Source organism: Hyperolius riggenbachi, chromosome 9 (assembly GCF_040937935.1).
Source record: "Hyperolius riggenbachi isolate aHypRig1 chromosome 9, aHypRig1.pri, whole genome shotgun sequence".
NCBI classification, from domain to species: Eukaryota; Metazoa; Chordata; class Amphibia; order Anura; family Hyperoliidae; genus Hyperolius; species Hyperolius riggenbachi.
Genome location: NC_090654.1, coordinates 48,692,055 through 48,716,023, shown reverse-complemented (window position 1 = coordinate 48,716,023; position 23,969 = coordinate 48,692,055). Strand labels below are relative to the sequence as shown.

The 23,969-nt window shown below is 45.2% G+C and overlaps 1 protein-coding gene across 2 annotated transcripts in view; it reads right to left on the bottom strand.

Moving 5' to 3' along the window:
* Positions 1-23,969, bottom strand: part of LOC137531581 (solute carrier family 26 member 6-like) — a 66,189-nt gene that overhangs the window by 12,662 nt on the left and 29,558 nt on the right. For both annotated transcript variants that reach the window (XM_068251526.1, XM_068251525.1), the window contains exons 9-17: positions 23,015-23,162; positions 22,811-22,924; positions 21,488-21,565; positions 16,262-16,357; positions 15,115-15,221; positions 10,238-10,307; positions 9,221-9,313; positions 6,210-6,374; positions 1,856-2,047 (exon numbers count right to left, since the gene is read on the bottom strand). In XM_068251526.1, the coding sequence (XP_068107627.1) occupies positions 1,856-2,047; positions 6,210-6,374; positions 9,221-9,313; positions 10,238-10,307; positions 15,115-15,221; positions 16,262-16,357; positions 21,488-21,565; positions 22,811-22,924; positions 23,015-23,162 (1,063 nt within the window). The remainder of the gene's footprint in view (positions 1-1,855; positions 2,048-6,209; positions 6,375-9,220; positions 9,314-10,237; positions 10,308-15,114; positions 15,222-16,261; positions 16,358-21,487; positions 21,566-22,810; positions 22,925-23,014; positions 23,163-23,969) is intronic.

The window sequence follows — 23,969 nt, the reverse complement described above, 5'->3', positions numbered from 1 at the left end:
TAAAGAAACTGTTAGCCCAAAAAATCTAATTTAAATCTCTATTGCAATGTGTTAAATAGTTTGTAAGGGAGCCAAAAAGGCAATGCTGAAGTTAAAAAGCAATCTAATTTTTTTACTGTGTGGCTATCATTCAGCCTTTTCTCCAAGCTCCTAAGGAGGACGCAAAGCCGCATAACAGATACTGCAGAGCATGCAGAGCATGCCCATGTCTGCCCGACCCCCCTCTCCCCCCCAGGACCAGGTGCCGATGTCTGCCCGACCCCCTCTCCCCCCCCCAGGAGCAGGTGCCGATGTCTGTCCGCTCCCCCCCCCAAGAGCAGATGTCTGTCCGACCCCCCAGGACCAGGTGCCGATATCTTCTCACCCCAAACAGCTGGCACGGAGAGAGAGAGCGGGAGCGGAATACATCTACACACTTCCAGCGCCACCACCGCAGAGCAGCCACCGCCGTGCATCTCTCTCCTGCTCGTGATTCTTTCACATGTGACTCGGCGGCGGTCTGATGAGTCTTGATACAATCAGAATTTGGCGTAAACAGAATGAGAACATGGATCCATCATGCCTTGTTGGTGTGGGGGATGTTTTCTTGGCACACTTTAGGCCCCTTAGTGCCAATTGGGCATCATTTATATGCCATGGGCTATGAGTATTGTTTCTGACCATGTCCATCCCTTCATGACCACCATGTACCCATCCTCTGATGGCTACTACAGCAGGATAATGCACCATGTCACATCGAATGATTTCAAATTGGTTTCTTGAACATGACAATACGTTCACTGTATTAAAATGGCCACCACAGTCACCAGATCTCAACCCAATAGAGCATCTTTGGAATGTGATGGAACAGGAGCTTCATGCCCTGGATGTGCATCCCACAAATCTCCATCAACTGCAAGATGCTATCCTATCAATACGGGCCAACATTTCTAAAGAATGCTTTCAGCACCTTGTTGAATCAATGCCACGTAGAATTAAGGCAGTTCTGAAGGCAAAAGGGGGTCAAACACCGTATTAGTATGGTGTTCCTAATAATCCTCTAGGTGACTGTAAGGACAATATATGTTCCACTCCACCCAACATCCTAAATAAGTACACAGTGACCAAGAAAAAACCAACATGTTTCGCTTCGCCAATGGAAGCATATATACAATTCACTATAAATGGTAGCATCTTGTACAGCTGGGCCTCGGGACAGGACGGGGAGGAGGGGGAATGTGCTACTGCACCCTGTACTCAGGCAGCATTAAAACTACGCCACATCAGGCTTAAAGAAGAACTGCAAAGAAAATAACGTAATGAAAAAAGTGCTTAATTTTTACAAGAATTACAGTATTTATAAATGATTTAGTCAGTGTTTTCCCATTGTAAATTCTTTCCTCTCCCCGATTTACATTCCAACATTTATCCCATGGTGACATTTTTACTGCTGGCAGGTGATGTCTGTGGAAAGAGATGATGCATTTTTGGCTGTAAACAGCTGTTCATTCCCACTATGCAACAAGGCTCCCACAGTGTGATGTCAGGACCATGGTCCTGACATCACACTGTGGGAGGGGTTTCATCACAGCATCAGCCATACAGAGCCCCCTGATGAACTGTTTGAGAAAAGGAAAATATTTCCCATGGGAAAGGGGGCATCTGCTACTGCAGTTCAATCCTGGGTTACGGTTTCTCTATAAGCAGCCACAAGTGCAGCATAGTTTTCACTACATGCGGCCCCGAACCAATTAAGAGGACACCTAGTGTACTAAATCTAAACGCATAGTAAAACTATACAAAGTGTCACCCATTATTTGTGAAGGCCCAAATGTAGCTGGTTCTTCAGAACTGGGCAGGCAGGTTCCATGCTTACATTTTTTAGCATCTTGATGCTGACGGTGTCCAGGAAGCTGACGGTGCTCAGATCCAGGATGAGGGAGTGGATAGAAGGAGGGCGGTGCTCCAGGCAGCTGCTGTTTTCTAAGGTCTCATGGTCTGCTGCATTCTGATTGGCTGGATCCACCATACTCACACTGGTAATAGCGTCCGATTCATGTTCAGCAATCTAGAAGAAGTGAACACAGGATCACATACTAGGGATGATCAGATGTGAATCATTTCAAATTGATGCAAATGTTATGTTAACGTATGCAAGTTGTAAATACAGGGCCAGCGCTTCCATAGAGGCAAAGGGGGCAATTGCCCTAGGGTCCCAGAGTCTGTAGGCCCCCCCCCCCAAATTTCCCTGTGTTCCCAGGGATCCTGCAATGGAGCAATAATGGACTGACCGAGGAGCGCGCCTGCCAGGTGAGGCAAGACTCTACTCTGCCGAAGACATTGCAGGGGCCCCGAGGGCAAGTTAAGTTGGGGCGTGATCTGGGGAGAGGGGGTGGCCTGGCTCAGGGGCCCTGGAGGGAGATTTGGTGGCAACAAAGGGCCCTTAATGCCACTTTTTGGTCGGGAAGGGGGGGGGGGGAAGGGGGCAATCTGTCTGGATAACCCCAGCTTAATCTTGCCTGGGGGACCCTTTTTTTACTAGAGACAGCCCTGTGTAAATACACCAGTTAAAAGCAGCAGCTACTGAATTTGATAAGTTCCTTTTCAAGCTCATTACATTTGCATATTATTTGCATGAACTCTGAATTATTAGAATCCCAGTGTCCATCCCTAGTGTCCACACTTTTGTCATATTTCCATTTCATTTTTATTATTTTTGTGCAGCATGAAAGTTTTTTTCCCCATGTTGAATATCAAATAGAAGACAATTAACCACTTCGAAAACAAGAAATACATTTCCCCAAAAGGATAGTTGCCACATTAACAGGTTACAGTAATCAAAAAAATGAAATCCCCACCTGCTATATCTGCACCCTGTAAGGATCTAAGTGGACTATCATTAGGCATTTATAAACCCAGGTCTAAAGGCTATTATAGTCCAAAAATAGCCTCAACAATCCAATACAACAGTCAGGCATGGTCATACCGCACCTAAGCCAGTATGACCGTATAAAGTACACAGGAACAACAAATAAGTAAAAAGTATAAATATTTGTACACACCTAATTATTCCAATCAAATTAGTAAACTTATCGGTAAAATGTGACAGACATGTACATATTTACTGGTATTAGGTGGAAAGACTTTGCAACCCTCAACTGGCTCATAGCAGATTATAGTGTGTATGGCTAAAAAAATGGGGTGGGCACAGTGTATGTCTTATGCTGGGCATACACGGCTCGATTTTGCCGCTCGATTCTCCCGCTCGATAGATTCCCTGATCGATTCTCTTATCTCTTTGCATCGTCTTTAATGCAGAATCGAGCGGCGAAACGGTTGGGCTGGAGATCGGACATGTCGGAAATTATCTATCGAGCCATCTAAATGGCTCAGAATCAAGCCGTGTATGTCCAGTATTAGGCCTGAGGCTCACTCCATAAATAGCTGGATGTAAGTGTAGTTTAAAGAGGAGCTGTTAGGTATAAGGTCTCAGAGAAAATAAACACATATATCAGTAGCTAAAGATTGGCTGTACTTACATTACATATGCATTTCACTGTCCACGTTTGGATTTCACAGAATTTGTATATAGTATATGCAGAGATAGATGCTCCTGACAGCTCATGGCAGGCTCCATGTTTTTCTGTCAAATGTGTCGTCATGTCCTGCCTGCTTCCTGATCACAGATAAGCTCGTACTTGAACAACACAGTGTGCAGTGAATATTAATGAGCCATGTGGCTAGGAACAATAGCTGACTCCTGCAGTGTACTCTGCCCGGAGATTTATCAGTGCTACGCGCTGGACTGATTACAAGCTGCTGTAACGTCTCATTAGCAGCCGAGGGGAGGGCCCCAGAATGCTTTGCAGTATAGTATGCGGCTTGCGTCCTCTTGGGTTTTAACAGCCTTACTGATAAGCACACATCAAAGGTAACTGAGATTTTTATCTTCACTAATGGCTTTTGGGCTTCCTTCTAAACTGTTTAACACAGGAGAATAGAGGTTTAAATTAGCTTCTGCAGCCTGACAGTTACTCTTTAAGCTATGTAAGCCTATGTAAACACCTAAGGTAATTTACACCTAAGCTATGTAAGGCTATGTAAACACCTAAGGTAATTTACACCTAAAACTATAATTTCATCAAAAAGCTATCGAGTTGAAATTTTTGGAATGATCATTGTACAAACATGCTGCTTGCCCAGTTCCTTGTTCAACCGGTAGAGAAGGGTGAGGAGGTGACTGGAGGATGCTATTACAGGCACCACAACAATTTTCTTATCTTGTACGATTTCAGGAAAGAAAGCGACTATTTTGGTGGGAACACCTCAGAATCAGAATAGGTTATTTCGTCAAGCATGACTGGGTCATGTCCGCAATGGGGTTTGGCACAATACAAAGCTTAAAGAGACACTGAAGTGAAAATAAGCGTATGATATAATGATTTGTATGTGTAGTACAGCTAAGGAATAAAACATTGGGAGAAGACATACGTCTAATATGGTTTACAGTACAGGAAGAGTTAAGACACTCTAGTTGTTATCTATGCAAAACAAGCCATTCAGCTCCATGAATTTCAAAGTGGCAGAGAGCTCTGTTATCTGAAGTTCATTATCTCAGCTGTCAGGCTTTTTCTTCTGCAGAGAACAGTTCAGGACAGGTCAAAAGTTCACAGCCTGCTCTGTAAAAATCATTTAGAATATTGAGTATCGGGGAAACTGCAAATATTAGAGAATGATGCAATGTTATAAAAAAAAAAAACCCACTATATAACTGAAAATAAAAATATGAGGATATTTTCTTTGCTTCTAATATTCTAGTAATAATTATCCGTACTACACAATTAATTCATTATATCATAATTTTTTTCCCGCTTCAGTGTCTCTTTAAAGAGACTCTGAAGTCTCCTAAAATACAGCTTTTTATTGTAAAAAGCTGCTCAACATTATTGCCCTAACTAAAATGCCGCATCCCCGCAGCTGAAATCTAACTAAATCCCCCCCAAACTCCGTGGGGCACACTGCGGACAGCGCTTCCGTGAGAGGCAGAGTTATCAGCTGCAGCTCTGCCTCTACACGCGTCTATCAGCACGGCTCGCCGCCTCCGCCCCCCCTCTCAGTTTTCTTTCACTGTGAGGGGTGGGGGAGAGGCGGAGATACGCGCTGATAGACGCGTAAGGAGGCAGAGCTGCAGCTGAAAGCTATGCCTCCCACAGAAGCGCACAGGGCAGCAAAATCCACGACCAAGGAAGTCCTGGATTTTGCGAGGGGAGTTTGGTGGGATTTAGTTAGATTTCAGCTGCGGGATGCGGCATTTTAGTTAGGGCAATAGTTAGGGCAATAATGTTGAACAGCTTTTTGCAATAAAAAGCTGTATTTTAGGAGACTTCAGTGTTTCTTTAAGTAGAAGATAGAAATGGAAAGATAGGTGCGCAACATGAAGCTAATTAAGCCAAAAACCACAGTATACATCATACAAAACATTTCACAAAAAGATACATGTAAAAGTCAGATCAATTGTTCTTGTGGGTAGGTTGGCTGGTTGGCCTCAGCTACGGGCAAGTAGGGCTGCTCAAATCCGAATCCGGGAGATACCCGGATAGTTGCTATCCGGATATCTCCCAGTAAACCTGCACGGGGTGGGCGGGTCAAGCTTACCTGTCTGACAACTTCTTCGTCCGTCCCTGGCGCCTCCCACGATGCGTTCCACAAGGCGGTCACGTGACTACAAACGCTTTCTCCTTCCGGGTTGAAGGAGGAAGTGTTTGTAGTCACGTGATGCGTGTGGAACGCATCGTGGGAGGTGCCAGGAACGGATTAAGAAGACGTCAGACAGGTAAGCTTGACCCCACCCACCGTGCAGGTTTACTGGGAGATATCCGGATAGCAACTATACGGGTATCTCCCGGATTCGGATTTGAGCTGCCCTAACGGGCAGTGCATGTAGGGAGTTCAGGAGGCTGACAGCCGAGGGTAAAAAAAAGTTTATTTGTCTAGTGGTTCCTGTGCCTCTGGCCCAAGGGTAGCAGGCTGCAGAAGCAGTGACCTGAGTGAAAGGGGTCACCGGCAATGCTCAGCGCTCTAGAGCTCAGTCTGGTGTGTATAGGTGGGCAAGTGTGGGGAGGGGCTTAACAATGGTCCTCCCTGCTGACCCATCCGGTCACCAGCTGAAGAGCAGAGGACACCTCTTTATACTCTGGGTTTTACAAAACAATTTCATGGGCCTCACCCACCTTTCTCACTTTTTTTAGAGTCACCTCTTCCTTCTTCAGAGTCGCCTCTTCTTTCTTCCGCTTCATCTCTTTCTTTGCCTGTTTTTCTGCTTTCTTCTTCAGTTCAGCTTCCCTTTTTAATGCTTTTTTCTTCATCTCTAGAAGTTTATCCACTTCAATTCCACTCTGCATAGACAGGAACAATACAGTGTTTACAAATGAAACAGAACTACGTGTGCCAAACCAAATCTCAAGACTACGCAATGTCATACTTGCCAGGCATCTTAGCTGGTAGAGCTCAAGAAACGAAACACATTCATTTGAAATGTTTCATATTTTTTTGGTTAAAAATGGAAACTTTTAAACCATTTTATTGAGTACTAAACCTACCTAAACATTCACATTTTATACATTGAATGGAAAAAATATTATTCCTGCAATATTTACTCAATGCAACGAATAACAGTCAAAAAAATATATAAAAACAACCGTTTGAAAAAAGTTAATTGAAAAAAAGAAAACACGGAATCACTAACATGGTAAATAATCACCTTCCTGTGTCAGTAATTAGTAGAAATACAGATACTTTTGGATTTTAAAGCCTTAAGTCTTTTGGGAAACTATTCTCCCAATTTCCCCCCACTATTTTTAGTACTTTACAGACTTGTTTAAATCAAACTGGGCCTTGGCTGGTTGCTGGTGGAATGTAATCAAGTTATTCCACATATTTTCAATAGGGTTTAACTCTGGGCTCTGAGGCTCTTACTATGCCACACAAGGAGATTCACCTTTTCCCCCCTTCTTTAGTCACTATGTGGTAAGTTTTGCAGTTTGTTTTGAGTCATTGTCATGTTGCAAATTAAACATTCTTCCCATTGACAATTTTGTAGCACAGAACAGCAGGTTTTTCATCAATAATTTGATGTTATTTTGCCCCATCTATTTTCCATTGTATCCTAGCAAGTGCCGCAGTGCCTGCTGCAGAGAAAGTCCCCACCACAGGATGCTTCCACCACCATGCTTTACTGTAGGTATAGTGTTTTTTGGATTGTCAGCTGTATTGGTTTTCTGCCAGATACACCAATTGGTGACAAATCTAATTCACTTTTTCTACCAAGTTTTCTCCTAGCAGATAATTTCATCTTCTGTTTAAAATAACTTTTCAGCACTTGAAAAAGTACCAAAAAGTAGGCAAAAAAGTAGAGTCAAAATTATTGTAATTTCTTGCTGATGGCTTAAAAGGCATTTAATTAATAGTATGTGAAATATCACCTAGGAGAAAACGAAGGAGAAAAAGTGAATTGGATGGGCTTCTAGGCCCTTATCAATTTCACGTTTCTCCAGAATTTACTACCAGATCATTTTTCATCTTCACCCCCCCAAAAAAAACAACTTTTCGGCACTTAGCAATTGAAAAAGTTCTAAGAAGGTAAAAACGTAACATCAAACTTGTCTAGGGTCCTTTTTTTTGCATGGTGGGAGCTTTTGGGGTATTTTGTGGATACGGTTTAAAAATATATTTTTGGAGAAAACTCAAGAGAAAGGTTAATAAGATATAAGGCCCTTAAGTCTGAGTTTGGTCTCATTTGTCCATAAAACCATTTCCATTTGGCCTCACGGAATCATCAAGTTGTGTGGATCAACTGAGACTTAATGTGGCTTTTCTCGAGGAAAGGCCTTTTTTTCTTGTAAGCCTCCCCTACAAGCCACATTTGTAGAACGCCTGTGTTATTGTAGTCTCGTGCACACAAGAACCACTCTTTGCCTAAATTCATTACCAGTTTTCTCCTTGCTTTTCATTCTAGTTTAAAAAGATTGATTCACGAAATGGACTAGTAATACCAAACACTTTACATTTTTAATTATAGGCTTTACTGTGTACCTGGGTATTGATACATCCTTTGAAATATTTTTGTATACATCTCCTGATTTGTGCCTGTGTATAACGTTATTACTGAGATCTTTTGACAATGCCTTGCCACCCATAGATAATTGTTTGCTTTTAGTTGCACTACCAAGTTCTGGAATGCACTAGTTATAGCTTTTTTGGGGGGGGCTAAACCAATCAAAATTCTAATTACATTAGTGTGCCATGGTGAAGGTGCTCAGTTATACCCTTAAAGAGACACTGAAGCGAGACTAAATCTCGCTTCAGCTCTCATATATAGCAGGGGCACGTGTGCCCCTGCTAAAACGCCGCTATCCCGCGGCTAAACGGGGGTCCCTTCACTCCCAACCCACCCCCCGCAAAAGATGGTCGGCAAGATGGCCGTAGAAATATTCTTCCTGGAGGCAGGGCTAATGGCTGCAGCTCTGCCTCCAGTCGCGTCTATCAGCCGCGCATCGCCGCCTCTCCCCCGCCCCTCTCAGTGAAGGAAGACTGAGAGGGGCGGGGGAGAGGCGGAGGTACGTGCTGACAGACGCGCGTGGGGCAGGGCTGCGGCGGTTAGCCCTGCCCCAACCAGGAAGCGCTCCCCCGCATTACGGAGGGGGTTTGGGGGGACAGGGACCCCCGTTAAGCCGCGGGATAGCGGCGTTTTAGCAGGGGCACACGTGCCCCTGCCATATATGAGGTCTGAAGTGAGATCTATTCTCGCTTCAGACTCTCTTTAATTGAGTTTACTAGTTTTTTTTAGAATGGATTTATCTATAATTTGAGTGATTCTGTTGCTATTATAGCTTTCACTTTGATGTTCTAATTTGCAGAAAATGTAGCTAAAAATATATTTTTATTTTTGCATGCCCTAATTTAAGGCTGTTAAACAACAAATGTGTGTGATTTCTCGCTGTAAAAATAAATCAGAAATATAGGAAGCATAACGGCTTGCACGTAATATTTTGAGTATAAACATTTATAATTACAATTTATAGTTTTGTACCGGAACTTTCAAACAAAGGTTCTTTGTGGCTAAATACTTCCTCCCATTTTCCCAGGAATAGTGAATACTAAAAAATAAATCAGCCTGTCTAATTTGAACAGCACAAAACCCCACGGCTTGTCAGAATGAACATTCAGAATTAATGGTACATACCATCTTTCTAACAGCACTGGCATAGAGATCAGCGTTGGCAAAGTAGAGTGTGGAGGATGATCGGAAGATCTTTATGCCAGGAACTTCCCGTACCTGCAAAAACACAACAAATAAGTTTACTTTAATATTTTAGCCTAGAATTAACGATAACCCAAAGTGAGAGTTATATGGAGGCTGCCATTCCTTTTAAGCAATACCAGTTGCCTGGCTGTCCTGCTGCCCCTAATACTTTTAGCCATAGACCCTGAACAAGCATGCAGCAGATCAGGTGTTTATAACATTATTGTCAGATCTGACAAGATTAGCTGCATGCTTGTTTCTGGTGTACTTAAGACACTACTGCAGACAAGGGCTGCCAGGAAACTGATATTGTTTAAAAGGAAACAAATATGGCAGCCTCTATATCCCCATTTCCTCGGGTTCACTTTAAGAACCCTGTCATTTAAAGGGGAACTGAAGAGTGAGGTATATGGAGGCTGTCATGTTTATTTCCTTTTAAGCAATACCAGTTGCCTGGCAGCCCTGCTGATCCTCTGCCTCTAATACTATTAACCATAGCCCCTGAACAAGCATGTAGCAGATCAGGTGTTTCAGACTTTAAAGTCAGATCTGACAAGACTAGCTGCATGCTTGTTTCTGGTTTTTATTCAGATTCTACTGCAGAGAAATAGACCAGCAGGGCTGCCAGGCAACTGGTATTGATTAAAAGGAAATAAACATGACAGCCTCCATGTAGCTCTCTCTTCAGTTCCCCTTTAATACTCATAAGCTACCTTAAAATAGTAGCGAATTTTAAGCAAGCGCAAATATTTTCAGTGAGTAGATCTATATCCATTTAGATTCTTCTTTTTCTGGTTCTGTCTGAGCTGCTGCAAGGATAACAACTGCAGGATAAGCCCCGTAGGAAATATGCACTTCTTTAGATATAGTCTATTTTCTAGCTATAGGGTGGCTCTAGTAGGCAACAATAAAACAAGCCATACCGAACAATAAACAAACAATATCCACAATGCTTACCTGGCGATGCAAAGCTACATCTCTGTATATATGTGTGCTGGAAACACGCCCAAGGATGGAGTAATGTGGCCTGTAGGGGGAGGAGAATAACAAACACAACTAGAGGACGGTCCAAACACAACAAAGGAAGCAGTCTTCTACTGGACTATATTGTATTATATTGTATATTAGCAAAGGCGTATCTAGAGGGGTACAGGCATGGCTTGTGCCATGGGCGCCACAGCACCATGGGTGCCAGGCCTGCCCCTGTGCTGCGCCCCCAGGCCTGCCCCTGTGCTGCGCCCCCAGGCCTGCCCCTGTGCTGCGCCCCCAGGCCTGCCCCTGTGCTGCGCCCCCATGCCTGCCCGTGCTGCGCCCCCATGCCTGCCCCTGTGCTGCGCCCCCATGCCTGCCCCTGTGCTGCGCCCCCATGCCTGCCCCTGTGCTGTGCCCCCATGCCTGCCCCTAGGATGCGCCCACAGGCCTGCCCCTGTGCTGCGCCCCCATGCCTGCCCCTGTGCTGCGCCCCCAGGCCTGCCCCTAGGATGCGCCCACAGGCCTGCCCCTAGGATGCGCCCCCATGCCTGCCCCTGTGCTGCGCCCCCAGGCCTGCCCCTGTGCTGCGCCCCCAGGCCTGCCCCTGTGCTGCGCCCCCAGGCCTGCCCCTGTGCTGCGCCCCCAGGCCTGCCCCTGTGCTGCGCCCCCAGGCCTGCCCCTAGGATGAGCCCACAGGCCTGCCCCTGTGCTGCGCCCCCAGGCCTGCCCCTAGGATGAGCCCACAGGCCTGCCCCTGTGCTGCGCCCACAGGCCTGCCCCTAGGATGAGACCACAGGCCTGCCCCTGTGCTGCGCCCACAGGCCTGCCCCTGTGCTGCGCCCACAGGCCTGCCCCTGTGCTGCGCCCACAGGCCTGCCCCTGTGCTGCGCCCACAGGCCTGCCCCTGTGCTGCGCCCCCAGGCCTGCCCCTGTGCTGCGCCCCCAGGCCTGCCCCTGTGCTGCGCCCCCAGGCCTGCCCCTGTGCTGCGCCCCCAGGCCTGCCCCTGTGCTGCGCCCCCAGGCCTGCCCCTGTGCTGCGCCCCCAGGCCTGCCCCTGTGCTGCGCCCCCAGGCCTGTCCCTGTGCTGCGCTCCCATGCCTGCCCTTGTGCTATGCCCCCATGCCTCCCTGTCACTCAGACCTCAGATCAGATTTATCCTGTTGCATGGAGAAGATGGCTACTTAATTTATGTATGTAGGGTGCACTTGGCTTAGTGTTAGAAAAAAGGACAGAGAGTGAATAAGAAGAGATATTTCCATAAAAGTAACTTCAGCAATATCTCGAGCCAAGAACACAGGCAACCATAACACATATACGCAATGGGAAGAGGGCTCTGACTGGGAGAGGGGCGCAATATCAGTGTTTGCCATAGACTCTAAATTAAGCAGATATGCCCCTGTATGTCAGTGTATCTCACTCAGCCAAAGAATGATAACCAGCCTGAGGTTTTAATGATCCAGACTCATGATCAGAGGATTTGGAAAAATCTAAGTGGAAGACCCTTTAAAGGGAACCATAAAGGACAATTGAAGTGAGAGACATATGGAGGCTGCCATATGTATTTCCTTTTAAACAATACCAGTTGCCTGGCAGCCCTGCTGATCTATTTTGCTGGAGTAGTGTCTGACTCTCACCAGAAACAAGCATGCAGCTAATCTTGTCAAATCTGACAAGAATGTCAGAAACACCTGATCTGCTGCATGCTTGTTCAGGGTCTATGACTAAAACTATTAGAGGCAGAGGATCAGCAGGATAGCCATGAAACTGGTATTACTTAAAAGGAAATAAATATGGCAGCCCCTATATCACTCTCACTTCAGTTGTCCTTTAACCGAGAGGGATATGGATGTTTCCTTTTAAACAATACCAGTTGCCTGGCAGTCCTGCTGATCTCTTTGGGTGCAGTAGTGGCTGAATCACACACCTGAAACAAGCATGCAGCTAATCCAGTCTGACTTCAGTCAGAGCACCTGATCTGCATGCTTGTTGAGGGGCGGTGGCCAAAACTATTAGAGACACAGGATCAGCAGGAGAGTCAGAAATCCACATCCTTCTCAGTTTAGGTTCCCTTTAAGGAAGGAGGTAGGTCCATATAGGAAAGAGAAAAATGGTCCATTCTGATTGCCAAGTTTATTTAAAGAGGCACTGTAGTGACATAGGGTAGAATGCAGAAAAATATTCCTACTTTTAGAAATCCAGAAAAAATATTCCCACTTTTAGGCCTCTTTCACACCAAGACGTTGCGTTTTAGGGGACGTCAAGGTCATAGAACGTGCCCCTAACACAACGCATGGTGGTGTTGAAGTTGGACGTCAGATTGAGCCGCGTTATGCCGTTTTAGTTCTATACTGGGAAGTCCGGATCTTTTCAATGATTCGAATCGGATCATTGAAAAGATTCAGATCTTTGAACCGAATCTTTGAATCATTTGCAACAGAGTGAGAGGTGCAGGAGAATGAGGGCACATTGAGGGTGCTAATGGGGAAGGGAGCAGGCATGCTCGGAATTGCAATTTCCCGTTCCGCGGAAATTCCGCATCCCGTTGATCCGAAATTCCGCTACCGTTTCATTCCGGCGGTATTCCGGACCAGTTCCGCGGAAATCTGCGGTATTCCGCATTCCGTCGAATTTTTTTTACACCACCAACCACACTAAAAATCCTTAATCATGCTACTTTTTCTATTGGATTGATCATAATGGTACATTAATGGCCAGCTCTAGCATGTAGTGTGGTTGGTGGTCTAGAGGGTAAGACAGATACCTACTACACACTGAGACCTGGGTTCAAATCCTGGCTAAGGTATGTAAGCTGGCTTTTAAAAAAGTACAAATCCTTAATCATGCTACTTTTTCTATTGAATTGATCATAATGGTACATGCTAGGCCAGCTTTAGCATGTAGTGTGGTTGATGGTCTAGAGGGTAAGACAGATACCTACTACACACTGATACCTCTGATACCTGGGTTCAAATCCTGGCAAAGGTATGTAAGCTGGCTTTTAAAAAAGTACAAATTCTTAATCATGCTACTTTTGTATTGAATTGATGATAATGGTACATGCTAGGCCAGCTTTAGCATGTAGTGTGGTTGATGGTCTAGTGGGTAACACAGATACCTACTACACACTGAGGCCTGGTTTCAAATCCCAGCTATGGTATGTAAGCTGTTTTGAAAAACTGCAATTCCCTACAGGATGATATAAGAGGATGGATGGATGGAGGGAGGGAGGGAGGGGGGGGGGGGGGGGAGAGAGAGAGGTTTGAGAGGTTTAGCAATTCCGTTCCGACTACCGGAATCGGAAATTACCTAATTCCAGCCGGAATCACGGAATTTACAATTCCGCGGAATTCAGCGAGCATCCCTAGAAGGGAGAAATGCAGCAGGAAGATTGTGCTTGTGCACAGAAGCTGCAGTTCCTGTTTCTTCCAGACATCCACTGTGAACCGAATCTCTGATGATTCGACTCACAAACAAGATATGGATCAAAGATCTGAATCATTCATGAACTGGACAACACTACAATGCAGTGAATATTAATTAGCCATGTGGCTAGGAACAATACCGACTCTCCCCTTACTGAGCATGTGCAAACAGTCTAACGTAGCTAAAACCACATATAACGCACAGCATGCTGCACTTTCATTAAACAAGCAGCGTTATACTCTAACGCAACGTGTGCACTGTGAACTGCACATTGATTTTTCAGTGCTGTGAGTTGGGCTGCGTTTCAGGCTGCTGTAACGTGGGACTTTAATGTCCCACTGCGAAACCAGCCTTACGGTAATTTTCCTAAAACACTTCCCATCGATGTCTGTATATATAGCTGTATATTGGTTTGTAGCCCCGCCCTTCCAGTGATGCTTAGCCTAGCCCGATTAGATATTCAGAATGCTCACCCCCAAGCATTCTGAGAGACCAGGTATATTTTCTACTGGCTTTAGACCTCTCATTAAACAAACATTCCGCAAAGATTACCTGACAGGACTAAAGATGTGATAAATTTGGGAATATAAATTGAGGTGAGTAAAGATTTTATAGTGGGCAAACACTGACTAAATACTAATAACTATAAATGAATATTGTAAAAAAATAAAGTAATTTTATTCATTATGTTATAGTTAATTGTTAAAGGTATCGCCTTGATCAAATTTTGTTGGTTTGAGAACTTTGGATCTTCTCCACAATTAAATGCGGGCGTTTCTAGCGGTTTGTGGCACTCTGCGTATTCTGCATGCGATATTCCATGAACATTCGCAATTGTTCTTGTTGCGCTGCAATGTATCTAAGGAGTACTGTAAAATAAAAGGTTTAACTTACCGCCGTGGCTACTAACAGCCCCCGCAGATGTCCTGTGCCCGTGCTGGGACAAACGATCCTCCGCCACCCACCTCCCCTGCCGTGGCTCACTTCCGGTTTCTGCAACTGTTAATGTCATGGGCCACTGTACCTGAGCGGCCCTCGCTCCCGTCGCTGGGAGTGTCTTGCGCAGGACCGCGCAAGGCCAGTGACCCGTGACATTAAAGTCGCAAAAAAACAGAAGTAAGCCATGTCGCCGGAGGATCCGTGCAGGCACAGGACGTCTGATTGGGGCAGTTAGAAGCCCCAGGTAAGTTAAACTTTTTTCCCCCCTCCTTGCAGTACTCCTTTAATTAAGATACCCACAGAAATAAGCAGAGTGCCATGTGTTTTAAGCTCCTGGAAACATTACGAACAAACTCAAAGGATGTGTGATTGCAGTGCAGGCCATTGACTTTGAAGACCAGGGGAATGGAGTGTTCAAACAAGCTTGCTCCCAGCCTTAGAAGTGATTTTTTTCTATATATATTCTTGAAAACTGGTACAACTATTATGAAGAGACTCACAGCTGTGTGCGGAAGATGACAGTCAGGAGGGAGAAGGCCACAGAAACGGCCAGGCCCAGGTCCAAGTTCAGGAGTATTGTGGCCGTAAACGTCACCAACCAGACCAGCTGAAAGAGACCAGGATGCGAACCATCACGTTACACATAAAAAATATTCCATAGATAAAAATGTCAAATGCAAGCACTAAAAATTAAGATGGAAGGATGGCCCCTGGTCATGATTTTACACTGTTTTATAGACAGTTGTGAAGTGGCTAAACCAGGCCTGAGCCGGCGCTTCCATAGAGGCAAGCTGGGCAATTGCCACAAAGCCCCCAAGCACTGCTGCCACTCTCCCCCCTCCCCCCCAGGTCTCCCCTCAATGTTACTGTCGTCCCCAGAGCCCCCACAGAATTATGGGCAGTCCCTGCTGGCACACTTCTCCATTAGTCCATGCATTCAACACCCAATTTATACGTTTCCTACCCTAGGCCAAGTATGTTGGAGCTCCACTTCCATGTGCAGCAGTGCCCCTCCCATTCCATGTGCAGCCCCCTCTTCCATGTGTATCAACCATGTACTTCAGCCCGTTTCTTCCATGAATAGCTCCCTTGGACATCATCTTAATTTATTCATGTATTGCTGCCTATTTACAGCCTTCTCTTACCTATGTAGCAGCCCCTCTTTCATATCCAGGTGCCGCCTTAGGCTGCAGCCGCCCAAGGCCCGGGCCTTTATAGAAAACTAGCCCGCATACATTCCTATCTCCATACCCATTGGCCAAATCTTCTCATTGACCCGGCAGGATGTTACTACGTAACATGCGCCAGGTCACCGAGATGAGGTGTCCCTATGGGGATAAAGGTGGGGAGCATTGACTAATAGAGGAGCACACCAGTATGGTAATGCTGCTGAAACCTCCACGGGGGCCAACATTAAAATTGGAGGGGGGAGACCAGAAACTAACTTGGTGGTTTTGGGGGTATTTTTTTTTTTTTTTTTTTTTTTTTTAGGAATACAAGGGGGCATTAGGGGCCCCTGAGCCAGCTGCTGGACTTCCCCATCCCAACTTTATTGTGCTCCCCAGGGCCCCCACGTTGCAACTAGAACCAGCCTGCATACATCACTGCATACTTTTTTAAAAGTTAATTTGCCAAGTCCCATCTTACCAAATCAACTCTGTTGGATCTCCATAAAGTAGGGATATCTGTAAACTGTTTGAAGATTCCCTTCAGGTTCACAATGACAACTGAAGCCAGTATTGCCTGAAATGGAGGGATCGAGGCAAGGAGTGAGAGTGATTATTGCAGTCATAAATGATACAAAATGTTATACTAGTGTCCCTTATATGACTACACAATTATGTGGCAGTTGGCTGATGGTGTAATGGTTAAGGGCTCTGCCTCTGACACAGGAGACCAGGGTTCGAATCTCGGCTCTGCCTGTTCAGTAAGCCAGCACTAATTTAGTAGGAGACCTTTGGCAAGTCTCCCTTACACTGCTACTGCCAATAGAGCGCGCCCTAGTGGCTGCTGCTCTGCTCTGGCGCTTTGAGTCCGCAAGGAGAAAAGCGCAATATAAATGTTATTTGTCTTGTCTTGTCTTGGTATAACAACAGAGGCGCCGAGTAAAATTAGTTAAAATTGTTAAAAAGGGGGAAGTGGGTGGACTCACCTCCCTTCTGAAAAAATGGCCAGACAACGGGCAGGTTACTTCAAGTTTAAAGTAACATTTATTATGAGCTCCAAAAGTGCAACGCGTTTCACGGGTAACAGTCCCGCTTCTTCAGGCAAACAATTTTTGGAGGAAGCAAAGTCAGGTCAAGAGCCAGATATAGCGCCTCTGTGGCGCTATATCTGGCTCTTGAACCGACTTTGCTCCCTCCAAAAATTGTTTGCCTGAAGAAGCGGGACTGTTACCCGTGAAACGCGTTGCACTTTTGGAGCTCATAATAAATGTTACTTTAAACTTGAAGTAACCTGCCCGTTGTCTGGCCATTTTTTCAGAAGGGAGGCGAGTCCACCCACTTCCCCCTTTTTAACAATTTTAACTAATTTTACTCTACTTGGCGCCTCTGTTATACCACATAATTGTTGAGTCCACCCTTGGTGAAGGGGTGTATACCCATTTCCTTCTATCTACAGAGAGCGACTTCTTAACCCTGAGCGGGGTCAGGTTACAATTCTCCCCGCCTGCTTATCCAGTGGTTGCCTTGGAGGCGACCCGTCCTTGTAAGTATAATCATTGTGTGTGTTTGCATCAGACATCACCTCATTAACATACTACACCATATCGGGCTCTCGGTTCTCCCTCTTTCTTTCAAGCTTAGATGATTACAGCATTAAGGCTCTCAAGTCTACTACACTTTGGCTAAGAGGCACTTTTTTATATTTTTTATTGACCCGCTGAAGCGTGAGATACCCGAGAGACGCGTTACCTGAACCTCTTGTGCAATAACCTCTTGAAAATCTTAATTAAGCTTTTGTTTCCTCCACGAACTACTTCACCACAGGAGAGGTAAGCTTACCATATCGCTAATTTTTATATTGTTTTATACCTTTCAGGTGCCTCCGCTGTTTTACGTCTATACCAGCATTAAAGGAAATTCACTTTTGTTTTTCCTCTGGAAATATAAACAGCTGCCTCTAACTACTTCATATTTAGCACCTGCAGACAGCAGAGGAAGCCTAAAACAAACTCTTACGCATGAGAATGATGTATGTTTTACATCTCAGCTGCCCAGACATGATCAGGTGAAAAGAGCTGCAGACTGAAAGTCACCATACAATATAAGTTGTGGCCTTAAGATCCATCTACACCATACAATTTTTTGTCCGATTCGAATCATTGATTCGATTCAATCTGATATGTCCGATCAGGATTCAATTTGGTCCCGAACAGACATGTTGGATTGAATCAAATCATTGAATTGAATCGGACAAAAAATTGTTTGATGTAGATGGGGCTTTAGATTAGGTATACAATGGACGATATGTCATGGAAATTGGTCATATACTTGGACATGCACCACTCCACATTACAGCTCCTGGAAGAGGTAAAATGGGTGCAAACTGCACCTGGTATTTGAGCCTTGCCATAGGCCACAATACAATTATTAGCTATGGTGGCGCCAGGTGTTATCTGGTTGCAGGAGTGCGCCACTGTAGCCAAATTCCAGCTGGCTGATTTAAAAAGAGGAACTCCAGTGAAAATAATGTAATAAAAAAAGTGCTTAATTTTTACAATAATTATGTATAAATGATTTAGTCAGTGTTTGCCCATTGTAAAATATTTTAAATCCCTGATTTATATTCTGACATTTATTACATGGTGACATTTTTACTGCTGGCAAGTGATATAGCTGCTGCTTGCTGTTTTGGCAGTTGGAAACAGCTGTAAACAGCCATTTCCCACAATGTAACCGGGTTCACAGACAGGAAACTGCCAGAAGTACCACGGTACTCAGAGCTTCTTGTGGGAGGGGTTTCACCACAATATCAGTCATACAGCGCCCCCTGATGGTCTGTTTGTGAGAAGGAAAAGATTTCTCATGTAAAAGGGGGTATCAGCTACTGATTGGGATAAAGTTCAATTATTGGTCGGAGTTTCTCTTTAAGCGGGTTTACAGTTGCTGTAATTAGCAGCTTTACAGCCAGTCCGGTGAATTGCAGGGCTGCTGCTTTCAGCAGCTATGCAGCCGCTTGGAGAGCACCAGAGTTATCCGGCTTTTTAAAGGTCCACCTTCACGAAAATGTTTTTTAATTTAAAATGCATGAAACCACAAATAAAAAGTACATTTCTTCCAGAGTAAAACGTACTATAAATTACTTTTCTTCTAGGCTGCTGTCACTTAGGGTAGGTAGCATAATTGTGGCAGAACTGACAGATTTTGGACTAGCCCATCTCCTCATGGGGGATTCTCAGGGTTTTCTTTATTTTCAAAAGCACTTAGTGAATGGCAGGTGCTGAGTCCAGCTGCCAGAATAATGTGCAAACAGCGGAGGTGCCTTGCATCTTTGTATAGGTTCCTTCCAGGGAGTGCTTCTGTAAGGAATAAATACGGAGAATCCCCCATGAAGAGATCGACCACTCAAAAAATTTGTCAGTTCCGTCCAATTTCTACTAACTACTGTAAGTGACAACAACATAGGAGAAAAGTAGTTTATGGCTCATTTTACTCTAGAAGAAACTTACCGTAATCTTATTTGTATGTGTTTACATGTACTTTGAATTTTACATTTTTTTTGCGATAGCGATCCTTTAATTTAAATAACGTCAGCACGGCTGCCAGCGCAGGCCGCTGGGGTGGGCACACTTTAGGTGTCGCGTTATTGTGGAAGGGAAGTGGGGTTAGTGCACACATGCACACAAAGGGCCTGAAAATCAACTTGTGGATTAAAGCAACCAATAACTAAACCACCCTCTAGTTGATCCCATATCTGGCATATTCTACATATCAAAATATTTCTTAGTCAACAAAATCATCTCACCCTGCCAGCCAGAATCTTATGTCTGTTTCATGGGGCTGACCTATTGCTTTTTGGAAGTTCAGACAATGACATTACTAGCAGTGTTGATGTCCCACCTTAAGGTCTGATAGCTGCTCTAGACACCTCGACTCCATGGCCTCAGAGATGGAGCCATGGTCCCGCCCTCGAGACCATTGGCTCCTATTAAGAAGGGGGCAGTGATTGGCGACCGGGGGCAGGGATTGGCAGCCGGGGGCAGGGATTGGCAGCCGGGGGCAGTGATTGGCAGCCGGGGCACTGCCATCCCCCCCCCCCCGCCTGATTGGTAGCTTGCTCCCCAAAGGCTACTTCCTTAGAACGTATCGGTGGTGCGGCCTGGCTGCTATGTCAATTGGACACGGGGACAGAGAAGACGAGACAAAGGAAGGGGGACACCGGACACTGTAAGACAAGGACGGAGGACACAGGGAGACGGGGGACACAAGAGGACACTGGGGGACAGACACAGGAGCATGGAGGAGGTCTTGGTACGGGTCTAATATGTATTATTCGGACTATAAGACACACTGGCTCCTCCATCCCCAGAAAAAGTGCATCTTATAGTCCAAAAAATACGGTACTTACATTGTTTGTTGAAAAAACACATTCCTCCATCAACCAGGAGAACAAAAAAAAAAAAAAAATGGCCAGACAAAAGCGCTTTGGAAAGAGCTTAAAGAGATTCAAAGATGCGTCATACTGCCGATTTTTTTTACTTAACCCGGGGCTTCCTCCAGCCCCATAAGCATGGATGTCTCCCTTATTATTCTCTCGCAGTCCTCCGTTCAGCCGCAGTCAACCCCCGGTACGCGGCCCGGTACGCAGAAGGTCCGCGCATGCGTACAAGGCCCCCCGCTGACGTCACTGAGCCGCTTACCGGAGAAGATTGCGGCTTAACGGAGGTGCTAAGGAGGATGGCGAGGGACACATCCATGCTTATGGGGCTGGAGGAAGCCCTGGGTAAGTAAAAAAACGGCAGTATGACTCAGCTCTGAGTCTCTTTAACAAAGCTCAAATCGCTCTAAAAGCACAGGGAAAAGCACTTTAAAAAGCGCCCACAAAATCGATCAGCATTTGCGATTTACAATGTGAACAAGGCGTTACAAGGCTTGGGCCAATTAACCTTTAACCTTCCTGGCGGTAAGCCCGAACTGAGTTCGGGCTATGCCGCCGGAAGGCACCGCTCAGGCCCCGCTGGGCCGATTTGCATAATTTTTTTTTTGCTGCACGCAGCTAGCACTTTGCTAGCTGCGTGCAGTGCCCGATCGCCGCCGCTACCCGCCGATCCGCCGCAATTCCTCTCGCCGCGGCCGCCCCCCCCCCCAGACCCCGTGCGCTGCCTGGCCAATCAGTGCCAGGCAGCGCTATGGGGCAGATCGGAGTCCCCTCTGACGTCACGACGTCGATGACGTCGGTGACGTCATCCCGCCCGTCGCCATGGCGACGGGGGAAGCCCTCCAGGAGATCCCGTTCTTTGAACGGGATCTCCGGATCTCCGATCGCCGGCGGCGATCGGAGGGGCTGGGGGGATGCCGCTGAGCAGCGGCTATCATGTAGCGAGACTTTGTCTCGCTACATGAAAAAAAAAAAAAAAAATTTAAAAAAAAAGATTTGCTGCCCCCTGGCGATTTTTTTGCAAACCGCCAGGAGGGTTAAGGGGAAAAAAAAAAAATCTTCCCGACTTCAGGTGGCAGTCAGGTAAAGTCCCTCACGTTTCAGTACAAAACATCATAGGAGGCATGCATTCCGTACGGTATACAATAGCAGAACAGTAAGGATTATTGTACTCAGTAGCAGGCTGCACCTGCAGGATGTCCTGTTAGCAGGTCATAGACGGAGTACAGAGAGAGTGTTTGGATAAACTCACCGTGCTGTAACTGAACTCACTTTTGGCAGAGATTGAAACAGTTCTCCAGCCTTAACAATGATGATGAGAATAAGCAGGCACGACACGACACCAGCGACCTGCAGATAGACAGGGGTTACATGGAGCGTGAAAGAGAACATAAGTAATATACTGTTAAAAGTTTACTTGGCAGCATAAATGGGAAGCAGGAAAAAAGGTGCATATGGCTAATGGACAAAAAGGCCGCCGCCATAGGCTGCAATGCAAAATATCCGCTATTGGGCGCCCAACAGGAAATTAGGGCGCCGGAGAAATAGCGGTTGCAGGGATCGGGTTAACAAAAGTATTTGTTTACAGAATAAGGTTTATTACAAATATTGTTTACAAATTTGTTTTGACTTTTGGTTTTACTTATTTTTTCGTTTTTAAATTTCGCTTTCAGGAGTGTAACAAGTAAATTTCCGTTTTTACTTAGTTTATGTTTTTAAAATTAGCTTTCATACGTATAGTGCTTAAATATTGTTTTCAACCTTATTGTATTAGAAATGCATTGCTTTTGGCATTAACCTTGTTTTCAGAATTATAATGCGTCGATTATAGTTTTTAGATTTATTATCTTACTAATATATCGCTTTTAATATTACCGTTATTTTTAAGATTTTTAATGCGTACGTGATTGTAAGGCTATTTATTCTATTATACATATATTACTTTTTCTATTTATAATATTATTAATGTGTACGTGATTTTAAGGCTATTTATTCTATTAAAAATATATAAATTATTCTATTCATGTCGTGTGTAGTGAAGTATTTTAACCACTTTACCCCCCACGGTACGAATTTCTCCGTCCCTTTTCCCCCCCTAAAAAACCAGGGACGGAGAAATCCGTACCTTCCACACTACCGCCGCTGTCCGCGCTCCTGCCGCTCGTGCGCGCACTCCCGCCGTTCGTGCACGCCGTCGCCCAGAGATCAATGAACGGGAAAATCCATTCCCGTTTGTTGATCTAAGCCCCCGCAATGATCTGCTGCTTCTTTGAGAAACAGCGCAATCATTGTGATTTACCCAGCCTCGTACTGTTTCCTGTAAGCGTCCTTCCGGACACTTACAGGTCGCATGTAAACAAACACACTGTGGCCATCTTGTGGCTAGAACCAGCCTTGGGTATAGTACTGTATTAGCCAGGCCCATTATTAACATTGTGTCTCAAGTAGCCCGAAAGCACACTTATCCTCCATCAGCTGATCCTCGTTGGTGCCAAATAACCAAGACTCTACTGTAGTTAGATTAGAGGTTGTAAAACCACTGTGATGACATCACAGCTGCTGCTGAATGAAGTGTGGTGGTGGAGTGGGTCATACCTGGCTGTTCCCGCCTGTACTCTCCTGCACCAGACTCCTGGACATGGCCGTGCCAATCGTGAAGCACTGAAAGAAGCCTCCAACAGAGTTACTGATACCCAGAGCTATCAGTTCCTGCAAAAATAACAGAAAATACATATTTGTTATACTATTTTGTCCAGCAATATAGATACGGGCAATGCAGGAGGAGAAAGCAGAGGTCACCTGGTTGCTGTCCACATTGTAGCCGTGTTTCACAGCAAACATCTTCACCAGGGATATGGTGAACGCGTAGACCACCACTGCAATGGCAAAGGCATTGCCCACCAAACTGGCAAAGAGACTAAAATCTGGTACAACCGGAGCCTTCAGCCTGCCGCATATACAACAGGAAGTCAGGTTACCACATTTACACCGAGTCAAGCAAACAAATACAATTAGAGAACATTAAATACAGCTCCAAGAAATATAATATTTTATCTCTGGATGGAGTTGAAAGGGATTAGAGCCTCTTTTGGGCATTTGTTTGTTCGCATGTGGGATAGCTGTATTCACTTCCTGTACTGACAGGAAGTGGGCGTGTCCTAAAGTACAGAGGCAACCGCCTATAAAAATTAGTTGAGCTGAAAAAACTAAATTCTGCTAAGTTGGTATTGCTGTTCTTTATTTTCTGTCTCCAGGACCACCAGGTTCATGTTAAAGCTACAGAGGTCCCGGGGACAGATAGTGAGGGGACACATGCCCCATAAGGGATTCTATTGCTTTTTTTACATAACCCAAAACCAAACCATGCTTTTTTATTTCAATCTTTGGGATTTGTGCTTAAAGGGAAAAAAACAAAACATTACATTTTCAGACAATGTTTTTTTCAACTTTTACAATTCACTTTGAAAAATGTAACTATTTATTTGGCAGATAAAATGTTAACATGTCCTGACCTCAATTTAAATAACCTTTAAAGGTGCGCACATACCTTTGACTGATGCTGCCGGTCAGGGATCCAGACATGATCCGCTTGGGTGACATAGCTGGGCTGGCCAGTACAGAGGTGTGTCAGCTGTGTATCGGACAACATGTTCTGTTGCTAAGCGAAATAATGGAGGGATGATCGAGCACCCCATCTGTGATGTTATGCGGTGGGCGAGGGAGCAGTGTGCACAAAGAAGTTGATCTGCCAGAC